General features: G+C 39.5%; 1 protein-coding gene across 50 annotated transcripts in view; it reads right to left on the bottom strand.

Moving 5' to 3' along the window:
• EPB41 (erythrocyte membrane protein band 4.1) overlaps positions 1-12,084 on the bottom strand; it is a 189,554-nt gene that overhangs the window by 66,498 nt on the left and 110,972 nt on the right. For all 50 annotated transcript variants that reach the window (XM_084963563.1, XM_084963524.1, XM_084963543.1 and 47 more), the window contains exons 8-10: positions 8,471-8,558; positions 4,044-4,196; positions 415-512 (exon numbers count right to left, since the gene is read on the bottom strand). In XM_084963563.1, coding sequence (XP_084819689.1) covers positions 415-512; positions 4,044-4,196; positions 8,471-8,558 — 339 coding nt within the window. The remainder of the gene's footprint in view (positions 1-414; positions 513-4,043; positions 4,197-8,470; positions 8,559-12,084) is intronic.

Genomic DNA, 12,084 nt, shown 5'->3' with positions numbered 1-12,084 from the left:
CAAAAAAAAAATTTTCTGTTTTCTCTTTAGGGGGTTGACTAGAACCAAGATAACGATAACGTTCAGCTTCACCTTCTAGTATCAAAGTCCTACAGAAGGCAATGAAGCACTCCTTAGAGAATTCCACGTGGAAGTAAGGACTAGTTTTAGCTCCGGTTAGGGCAATCATAGGCCTCTAGTAAACACAAGTTCCTATTCCTCACTTTCCTCCTTCTCTACACAGGAAAGTGCCCTGGCAATGTTTTTTAACCCAAAGGAGGAGAACTAGATTCATTGTGTCTTGCTTAATATTATCTCACCTGAGCTAAATAAAAGACTGCCTGGCATACAAAGAAGGGAATTTCAATAGCAGGCTTAAAATAGAAGCACGCATAAATAAATTATCCTTGAAAAATACTTAAGTGAGAACAATACCTGAAAAACGTGTGATGCTCTACACAGACTTTCCATAATTTCTTAGCTGCTCGGTAACTGGGAAGTTTGAATCCGATGGTACTTTCATACTGTTCTTGCTATAAATACAAAAATAAACATGGAACATAAAGTATTATTCAACCATAGTGATATAGGACCAGAGAAATATGGTGCTATAGAAGAGGTCACTATGAATAAAAAGAATGTTACTACTTCAAGGACAAAAGAAATGTACTTGCTAAGAGTGACTTTCTTCCACAGCAAGGAAGCCAGGGAACGCATCTTACATTATTTATGCATCTTATTTTGTTGAGAAACACACACACATACACATATACACCATGCTTTTTTTTTTCTTTTTTTTTAGGGCTGCACCTGCTATGCTGCTGGCCTACACCACAGCCACAGCAACGTGGGATCTGAGCTGCATCTATGACCTACACCACAGCTCATGGCAACGCCAGATCCTTAATCCACTGAGTGAGGCCAGAGAGCAAACCTGTATCCTCATGGTTCCTAGTGGGGTTTGTTAGCCACTGAGACATAATTAAGTCATGTTTTAATTGTCCAAACATTGCTCTTCCTTAGTCACTATCTGCATTTAGAATACTAGACTACTCAATCCAATAATCAGGGGATAGGCTACTGGATGATTCCTCCAATCAAAACAAATATGATTCTGGAGTTCCTGTCATGGAGCAGTGGTTAACGAATCCGACTAGGAACCATGAGGTTGCGGGTTCGATCCCTGCCCTTGCTCAGTGGGTTAAAGATCCGGCGCTGCCGTGAGCTGTGGTGTGGGTTACAGACTCAGCTCAGATCCCGCATTGCTGTGGCTCTGGCATAGGCCAGTGGCTACAGCTCTGATTCGACCCCTAGCCTGGGAACCTCCATATGCCACGGGAGCGGCCCTAGAAAAGGCAAAAAGACAAACAAACAAACAAAAATCCCAATATGATTCTGCAATTAATAGGAACTAAAGATTGTGGCTCAAATCAGATTCTTGAATTAATAAATGTCTTTTTATTCTTTGATCAATCATTAGTTTACTTAGATCCTACTTTGACTGAAGCAAACCGTATCCTGCCAGGGCTACTAGAAACACTGCCCTGCTGGTCTCGTGCCTCTTTGTTTCTGCCTTAAGTACACTTCATAAGATGGAAAACAAACTGACATTTACATCTAGTGCCTATTATTGCCAATAACACTATGATTAGATGGTATCATCTAAATTTTTACACATGAAGAACCTGAGATCAGAGAAGTTTCTTGCTCCATCTCACAGCTATTAAGTGGCAGAACCAGAATTTCACGGTTTCCACTACACCATGCTACTTCTAAATCATCTATTATAATCATAAGATTACTCTTCTCAAAACTCTACTCTTGTTCATTATTGCTTTCTTAAGTAAGAAATTTGCATTTTTGGAGTTCCAATTGTGGCTTAGCGGGTTAAGAACCCAAAATAGTGTCCATGAGGAGTTCCCGTTGTGGTGCAGTGGTTAATGAATCCAACTAGGAACCATGAGGTTGTGGTTTCGAGCCCTGCCTTTGCTTAGTGGGTTAAGGATCCGGTGTTGCCATAAGCTGTGGTGTGGGTTGCAGACACGGCTCAGATCCCGAGTTGCTGTGGCTCTGGCGTAGGCCAGTGGCTACAGCTCCGATTCGACCCCTAGCCTGGGAACCTCCACATGCCGCGGGAACAGCCCAAGAAATGGCAAAAAAGACAAAAACAACAACAACAACAAAAAAAATAGTGTCCATGAGGATGTGGGATCAATACCTGACCTTGCTCAGTGGGTTAAGGATCCGGCATTACCACAAGCTGTGGCATAGGTCCCAGAGGCAGCTCAGATCCTGCGTTGCTGTGGTTGTGGTGCAGGCCGGCAGCTGCAGCTCCAATTCAACCTCAGCCTGAGAACTTCCATATGCCGCAGGTGGGAGCCTAAAAAGAAAAAAAGGAGAAAAAGAAAGAAGAAATCTGCATTTTTAGTATATATTATATAGTTAACATTTGAAAAAACGTTAATAAAATTCCCATTATCATACACACGGACACACACACTTTTTTTTTCCTGCCTTTCCCCATAAAAATGTAAGATTGTTGAGGGATGGATTCTTACTCACTGTTCCTAGCCCCTAGAATAGTGTCTGACAGAAAGAAAGCCATCAATGAATGTTTGTTGACTGAATGACCCTTGAATTTGAAACTCTTTTGACTTTGCTAGGCACAGGTAAATAATTATGGTTCTAAATAAATGCTTGTGTTAATCCTTATCCAAGATTTTAAGGCTGCACATTCAGTATTTCCATGCTCAAATAATGAGACATTTTTCACCAGCAGATGGTGATATATACCCAAAAAAGCCACTTTAGTATGCTTTCCTGTTCAGATCTTTTACAACAGTCATCTCATTTGATCTTCAAATCAACCTTGACAGAGGAAGTATTCCCCTTGAAAAATAAGGAACACCTTAGATTTGTCCAGGGTCTTTTACTTAGTACATGGGCAGAGTAGGCACTAGAACGTCTTTTTTTTTTTTTTTTTTTTGGCCTCTTTTTGTCTTTTTAGGGCCACACCTGTGGCATATGGAAGTTCCCAGGCTAGGGGTCAAATCGGAGCTGTAGCCTAAAATTAACCATTTTAATAGCCACGGCAATGCAGGATCCAAGCCACGTCTGCAACCTACACCACAGCTCACAGCAACTCTGGATCCTTAACCCACTGAGCAAGGCCAGGGATCGAACCCACGTCCTCATGAATGCTATTCGGGTTCACTAACCACTGAGCCATGACGGGAACTCCTAGAACTTTTTTTTTTTTTTATTTAATTCCAACTTGAACAATTTTATGCTACACTATGATGGCTCTCTCTCCTTTTTTTAAATTTATTTTTTGGCTGTGGTGTGCAGCAGCTTGATGTGTGATCTCAGTTACCAGACCAGGGATTGAACCTAGACAGCAGTGTTGAAAGGGCAGACTCCTAATCACTAGGCCACCAGGGAACTCCCAATGGCTCTTTTAAATAAAAGTTAAATTTGGCTAGCATTAGAATATCCTGAAAGTTGACTATTAACTAGCAACCGAGTTATCTGGTACAAAGTTGAATATCCATTCTATTAAAAATCTAGAACTTGGGGAATTTCCACATGCCATGGGCAAAATCTTTTTTAATTAAAAAAATAAAAATCTGGAACCTGAACCTAGAACACATTCCAGGAACTACTAGAACCTACCTATACAAATAAAGTTTAATTATAGAAGGTAAGGGATTGGTGGTGCAAAACATAAGTAATTTAACCCCACAATTTAAAAATCTTACGCTATTTAATTGAAAAATATTTTTCATCAATATTTTACCCAGAGTAAATAAGGAATAAGTTTATTAATCCAAATTTCACTTTTGGCCATGGTATACTTACTTACATGAAGAGAACTGTCCAGAAAACCAATAGTAAGGAAGAGAAAAGGCATCACAGGACTGATTAATTTAGGAAACAATATCAGCACCTAAATAGTTGGTTACAGAGAGGTCTCACAGATGACATAACAAGGAAAACAGGAATGAAGAGACATGTTAGACATGGTTTGTGTTCGATTTAGGAGCAAAGAAACATGAATTTTGTACCTCTCCAGGCCGAATCTTGATGAAAAAGCTGCTACGTTTGTAAGAAATTTTTAGTACTTTGGGCCAAGGAAAACGGTTAATTCTCAGCTTATTTCTGTAAATCTGAAGGCCGCTAGAGCAGACACCTAGGATGATATCAACTCCTTCCAAGTCCTGAAAAAGAAGAGGATTAGCATTTCAATCTGGAGCAAAGTCAGCTCTTATTAGACAATCTGAAGATATCAACAGCCGAAAAGTTACAAAGCATAGAATGAAAAATAAAGTTTACCATAATAACCATAACCCATAGGACTATTTGGTCTATGTAAAAATGATATCATTAAACTACATTTTAAAAAATCAATGTTAAGAGTTCTTATTGTGGCTCAGCAGAAACAAATCTGACTAGAACCCTTGGGGATGCAGGTTCGATCCCTAGTCTCACTCAGTGGGTTAAGAATCGGGCATTGCCTTGAGCTGTGGTGTAGGTTGCAGACATGGCTCAGATCCTACATTGCTGTAGCTGTGGCATAGGCCAGCGGCTATAGCTACAATCAGACCCCTAGCCTGGGAACCTCCATGTACCTCAGGTGCGGCCCTAAAAAGATAAAAACAAACAAATAGATAAATATAAAAAAATTTAAAAATCAATGTTTTTACCTACCACAACTATCTTTAAAATGTCCAAATCAGACTCAGTAATTCTATTTCTATAATCTATTCCAAGGAAACAATTCAAATCACAGAAAAAGCTTTATACATGATAGTGTTCAGAATTTTTAAGTGAAAATCTGGATATAAGCCAAGTATCCAAGCATTAGAGTTAAATTATTGTCCTTCCAAATAGTGAAATCTAATGCGGCCATTCAAGTAGTTACATAGAATTTGTGTGATAAATGGTAAAATAATTATATTGTGATGTTAAGTGAAATAAAGCAGGATAAAACTGCATATATAATTTGATCCCAATAATATAAAAAATATGCATGGAAGAAAGATTAACACACCAAAATGTTAATAATGGCATTCTTTAGGGGGTACAATTGTGAGCAATTTTTCATTTTCATTTTCTATACTATCCAATAGTAACCAGTAATAATTTGATCATTTTCAGGATTATCCTGTTTTCTAGGCACATATAATTATGTGTGGCTAATGTATACATATATACATGTAAATATATTATTAATATATATGCTTCACCTTTATAATCAGTAAAACAACTAGAAAACTTAAAATTCAGTCCTTGAGGAAACTATATCTAAATCAGTTCTGTATCACCCCAAATACTGTTATTGACAACATGCCCAATAAGCATTTTGACTGAGTTTGCTGTCTGCCCACATTATTTATCATAATTTATGAAGGCAAAATCAGTAAATTCTTTGCTATGGATTTATGAAAATCTTGATTCACGTAGGTTGATAAATTAGGAAATTTCAAGATACTGTAGTAACAACATACACTAGGCTTAAACCTTCCACGATTACTATCAATTATTTCATTCATTATTAGTGGCTGAGGGAACATCTGCTTTGCTTTTGTCCAAGAAACATGGACCTGCACACATCTTACCCACTGAAGGAATCAACTGCTATAAGGAGTAATTTAGCCACCCCTCAAAGCCACTGTGAAATGTCACTGAGTTTGCACCTCATCTATCTTCCCAACACTCCTCTCATGAAGCTGAGCCTCTGCAGCCTCCAAAAAGACTTTCCTTAATACTTCAAAAAGAGACACTAATTTACTTTTACCATGTCTGTCTGTATATGAAAATCCTAGCGTAAGCATTCACGGTCTCATTTTGGTCTCATAGCTCTGAAAAACCTTTCAATATCATAATCAGCAAATAATTACTATGGTAGCTGCATGTCCTATACACACATGTTTACGTCGAACCCCAGGACTTCCTGGAGGCCAGGGCTTAGGGCTACCAAATATACATGCACAACTAAAATTCTTGTTTTTCTATGATAAAATGGTCTTCCCTCCAAAAATCAAAGTATAAGAGCTGACTCTATTCCTTATAAATTCAGTATGAGAGAACTCAGATTTTTATAATTACTGATATTTAGTAAGTCATAAATATTATCTTCAGGCCAAAAAGGAACAGTAAGATACAATAAAGCCATATTTACATGCCTCTTCATTGAAGAAAAGATTTTTAAATTAAATATACATTAGTCATCCACAACTGTAAATAAACTTCACCTGAGTTAATCTCTACAGATGACTCTTTAGATAAGTAATCGACACCAGAGTTATATGTTTCTAGACTACTCCTTTTCCCAAAATAAATATAGAGAAACTTATTAGTGCCTACAAGTGTCATGTACAAGCACAATAAAAAGAAGAAACTATATTTAGCTTCAATTCTATGACTACATAACAATTTCTCAGAAGATGTCCGATTAAGTTTTTGTTTTCGTTTTTTTTCTTTTTTGGCCATCCTGTGGCATATAGAGTTCCGGGGCCAGGGATCAAATCAGAGACGCAGTTGCAATCTATGCCACGACTGTGGCAATACGGGATCCTTAACCCACTGTGCCGGGCCAGGGACTGGGCTTGTATCCCAGCGTTACAGACACGCTGCTGATCTTGTTGCGCCACAGCAGGAACTCCTCCACTTAAGTTCTTAATGTCTGTGGCTACAAATACATTTCTTTCTTAACTATATGTTTTGGAGAAACAATTTGTTTTACAACATTTAGGGGAGGAATATGCTGACTTCTCATGCATTCCTGATGACTACTGAATTGACACCAGCCTCCAGCAGAAAGTGAGAAGTAAAACCTAACAATTTCAGTTCTGGAAATAGATCTGATCTGATCTTCCTGCCATCTACTTTAGAGAATCACAGAAGTTACTGTACCCAGCCCAAAACAATCCAGAGCAATATCTTAAGAAAACTCACTAACATGCAACGAAATTGTATTAGTGTTAATAGGATCTGAACAAGGAAGAAACTTCAGATATCAGATATTCAGGTTGGGAGAAGCCTGAAAGGTCATTTCCATTGAATCACTCACCAAATGTTTGAATGTCCTTTTCTAGATTCCCAGTAAGTGATTATTCTGCCTAACTTGGAATATCTCCAGTGAGAGAGAACTCAGTACCTGCTGAAGCAGCCCAGCCCATCCTTGCATTGCTCTGTTAGTCCAACCTTGCTAAATAGTATTCCCCTGAAGTTTCCATTTTACTGGCTCTAGTTTTATATCTTAGAGCTGTAGTGAAATATCTACTTCACACATCAGTCTTTTAAATCCATGAAGACTGATGCTATGTCTTCTTTAAACTCTCCCTTCTGTGGGTTAAGTATCCCTATTCCTTTGCCTGTTCCTCATCAGATATGATTTTGATTCATCTTCTTGTGCATCCTAGTTAAATGTCTCTAAACGAACTCGGATAACCCCTTCAGCCCTTTCCTTAAAAACTCCTCAAACTCCTCAGTCATTTCGGTAGCTGAAGAAGAGAGAAGTCAAGCGACATCCCTAAGTATTCATTCTTAAGTTGTTTCAGGTAGAACTAGGATGAATGCTCAGGTTTCCTATTGTCCAATAAGCCACTTTGGTTCCGTCCATGTGCAGTTAGAATCACCTGGAGAGCTCATTAAAACAGATCGCTGGGCTCCCACGCACAGAGTTTCTGATTCAGTAAGTCTGGGATGGGACCTGAGATGTGCGGTTTCTAGATGATACGGGTTCGGTTCGGAGACCACACTTTGAGAACCACTCCCTTAAGTCAATGATTCTCAGATTTAAGCATGAAGGAGAATCATTTGGGATATTCATTATATCTAGAGATTTGGCCTTTCCTCCAAAGTAGTTCAGTAAATCTGGGGGGAGCTCAGGAATCTGCATATTTAATAAACACCTCAGGTGATTCTGATGTAGGTGACACTGGCTGTAAAATACGCCTGTCACTCTATGTTTTCAAATGTATCTGCATTTTAGGAAACTGCCATTCCTTTTGCTCTCAGTATACCTACATCTTTTGATCCTTATAGTTGCTTAGGTGTGAAATTTCATTCTGATGGTAGAACTGCAAAAGGGCAATTCAATTTATATACATAATACATTTGACTGATTTGATGGATAAATTTAAAATTCTTTTTTTTTTTTTTTGCTTTTTTTCTTTTTGGGGCCGCACCCATGGCATATGGAGGTTCCCAGGCTAGGGGTTGAATCGGAGCTACAGCTGCTAGCCTAGGCCACAGCTACAGCAATGCCAGATCCTTAACCCACTGAGCGAGGCCAGGGATCTAACCCACAACCTCATGGTTCCTAGTTGGATTCGTTTCCACTGCTTCATAACGGGAACTCCAAAATTCCAACAAAAATTACTACCTCCTCTGAATGTTTTATAAAACCCCAAAAAAAGGTTGGTAAGAAGTATTATGTGACTTAGGTGTGATACATGCATATTAATAAAGGCCAAAGTTACCATACCTTTGCTTTATGAAGGTCAACACCATACATAGACAATTTTTTGGCATTCTCAAGAAATTCCAGGTCAGCCTGAGCTGGAGTCATGGATCTTTGAAAGAAAAGAAATAAAAAACTCTTTCAGCATCACAGTGTCAACATTTATAATAACAACATTTATATATTAGTTGTATTTTGTATAAATAGATATATATGCCAATATGTATGTAGATATATCTCATTACCCTAAAAATAGAATATTCTGAATATACATACATACATATATATATATATATTGGCTGCACCCACCGCATATGGAAATTCCCAGGCCAGGGACTGAATCTAAGCCACAGCTGTGGCAACGCTGGATCCTTAACCCACTGCACTACAGTGGGAACTCCAGAATATTATGTAGGGAAAAGGACTCTTATCACTACCTGAGTCTAAATAATTGACATATGCCTTAGAAAAAGAGATCTTAAAGAACTAAAAAGTCACTGAAAAGCTATCAGAAAAAAAAGTTTTCAAAAAATCCTACTAAATAAACATCTTTAAAGCTGCCTCATCCACCACCAGTTCTGCCCCTCCCTCTCCTCAGCCTTCTCCAACACAAATAAACTCCTCCCCCTAATTTATCCTGCCAAGGAGGTGACCAAATTAAATCCTCTGAGGGCATGGTACAATTTATAATATCCTCTTAGCTGCCTTTTTCTCTCCATACCCCTGCATTGAGTTATTATGGAAATTAAACAGGAGGGCAGCTGAAGTTGCTTAACTGAGGCTCTTAATGGGGGCAGGCTTGATGAAAAGAACATTTCTGGTAACAGATGGTGTCCTGCCCACTGATCTAAACAAAATAAATTAGTTAATAGAAGCACATAGATAATGGGCTGCTTTCTCTGTTATTAAGATGTCTTCATCACTAGGCATATAATGAATTAAATTTGTTTGAAAACAATCAGCCTCACTGTCTAAACACTCACTGTGATAGTCTTCCCTTTTCATTTATAACTTTCTTCTCTTTTGAAAAGTGCTCAGGAGCTGTTATGTTGAGCTTTGAAGAAAAAGATAGTACTCTCAGCACTGCACAATTCAGACCAATCAAACAGGACTTCTTAGTAACAATAATGCAGTCACACCCCCAAAGAAAAATCTCTAAATGCCTGTTTCCCATAAGACTGCCTGCCTCAAGCTATAAAAAAGCAGCAGCTTTCATTTAACAAGAGAAAGTCTCTTTCAAACCCATCTGTCCTTATCCTCATTAAGAAGAACAAAGAGGAGTTCCTGCTGTGGTGCAGTGGGTTAAGAATCCGACTGTAGGAGTTCCCTTGGCGGCTCAGCGGTTAATGAACCCAACTAGGATCCATGAGGATGCGGGTTCAATCCCTGGCCTTGCTCAGTGGGCTAATGATCTGGCATTGCCGTGAGCTGTTGTGTAGGTCGCAGATGAGTCTTGGATCTAGCATTGCTGTGGCTGTGGCATAGGCCGGCAGCTGAAGCTCTGATTCAACCCCTAGGCTGGGAACTTCCATATGCCGCATGTGCAGCCCTAAAAAGCAGAAAAAACCAAAAAAAAAACAAAAAGAGAATCTGACTGCAGTGGCTCAGTTCACTGTGGAGATATTGAGGTTAGATTCCTAGCCTGGTGCAGAGGGTTAAAGGATTTAGCGTTGCTGGAGCTACGTGGCATAGGTCAGGGAACTTCCATAGGCACTAGGTGTGGTTATTTAAAAAAAAAAAACAAAAAACCAATAACCCTCCTCCCCCCTCCCCCGCCTTAAAAACAATCTCAGGAAAGAAACTGTAGATTTGTTGACTCAGTCTCCCTGAATAAACTTTTCACAAGCACTAAACCATCACGCCTGGATGCTATTTATTAATAACTGAAATTGAACACAAAAAAAGGAGAATGGGAAGATAAACACATACGCAAGTCCGTAAATTCAAGTCATCTTTAAATGTTTTAAATGTATATTAAAAACACCTCAGGAGTTTTACAAATTTTTTTTCTCATATAAACTATATATTTTTCTAGTTAGGTTATTCCCCTTTTATGGTTTTCGGTTTTTGCTGTTGTTAGTATTACTGATGACTTGAATTTTAGGATTTGAAGCTGGTACGGATCTTGAAGATTATGGAGTCCAACACTTTCATTTTGCTGATGAGGAATCAGGCCTGGAGGGATCACATGGTCATGGGCAAGTTATGATTCTTAGTTTAAGGCAGCAAGCTTTAGCCAGGACCCATGTCACATCACTGGACCAGGAATCCTGGCTCCTGAACTTGAGTGGTGACCTCAGTCTCCTAACTATAAAGTAACAGCCATAATTATACCTACTTCCTGAGACTAGTTTTGTCTTTGCTAAATGAATGTTAATAGTAGGATAAAATGAGATAAAGGTTGTAACACTGCTTTGTAAAATATGTTTATTATTATTGTGCCCTTAGGTTTCTTTCTTTTGTCTTTTTTTGCCTTTTCTAGGGCTGCTCCCTTGGGATATGGAGGTTCCCAGACTAAGGGTCTAATCGGAGCTGTAGCCTCTGGCCTACACCAGAGCCAGTGTCATGGGATCCGAACCAAGTTTGCAGCCTACACCACAGCTCATGGAAACGCCAGATCCTTAACCCACTGATCGAACCTCATTGTTCCTAGTCGGATTCATTAACGGCTGAGCCACGACGGGAACTCCTGTACTCTTAGGTTTCTGATGCTACATCATACGCAGCTCATAAAATAGAAATTATTTTTTTATTTTAATTTTTGTTGGTCTTTTTGCCTTTTTTAGGCCTGCATCCGTGGCATATGGAGGTTCCCAGGCTAGGGGTCTAATTGGAGCTGTAGCAGCTGGCCTATGCCAGAGCCACAGCAATGCGGGATCCGAGCCACATCTGCGACCTACACCACAGCTCATGGCAATGCCAGATGCTTAACCCACGGAGCGAGGCCAGGGATCAAACTCACAACCTCATGGTTCCTAGTCAGATTGGTTAACCACTGAGCCACGATAGGAGCTCCAAAGAGAAATTATTTTTGGCGGCACTCATGGCATGTGGTGGTTCCCCAGTCGGGGATCAGACCTAAGCCACAGCAGCAACCCAAGCTGCTACAATGACAATGCTGGATTTTTAACCTGCTGCGCCACAAGTGTACTCCAAGAGAAATAATTTTTTTTTTTTTAAAACAAGTGGCCGCACCTGTGGCATATGGAAGTTCCCAGGCTAGAGGTCGAGCCACAGCCACTGTAGAAGCAACGCCGAGTAGTTATGTTGTGAGCCACACGGGAAGTCCCAAGAGAAATAATTTTAACTTGCGGATTTGAAGAAAAGTTTCAAAACATTAAAGGAAGCAATCATGATGAAATCTTCCCCATACTCCTCCAACTCTAAGGGACATTAATGGTGTCAATCAATTTGAATACAGATTTAAATTTCAAACTATGTAGTTAAATGCTTTCCTAATAAGTAAGCATGCTTTAAAATTATATTAGGGGAGGAGTTCCCATCGTGGCTCAGTGGTTAACGAATCCGACTAGGAACCATGAGGTTGCGGGTTCGGTCCCTGCCCTTGCTCAGTGGGTTAAGGATCCGGCGTTGCCTGTGAGCTGTGGTGTAGGTTGCAGATGAGATGCGGCTCGGAT

This window comes from Sus scrofa, chromosome 6, assembly GCF_054392235.1.
Source record: "Sus scrofa isolate SSC_HxYL_T2T_F1_AM1 chromosome 6, Sscrofa_HxYL_maternal_Yorkshire_Landrace_v2.0, whole genome shotgun sequence".
NCBI lineage: Eukaryota > Metazoa > Chordata > Mammalia > Artiodactyla > Suidae > Sus > Sus scrofa.
This window is presented reverse-complemented; position numbering and strand designations above follow the sequence as displayed.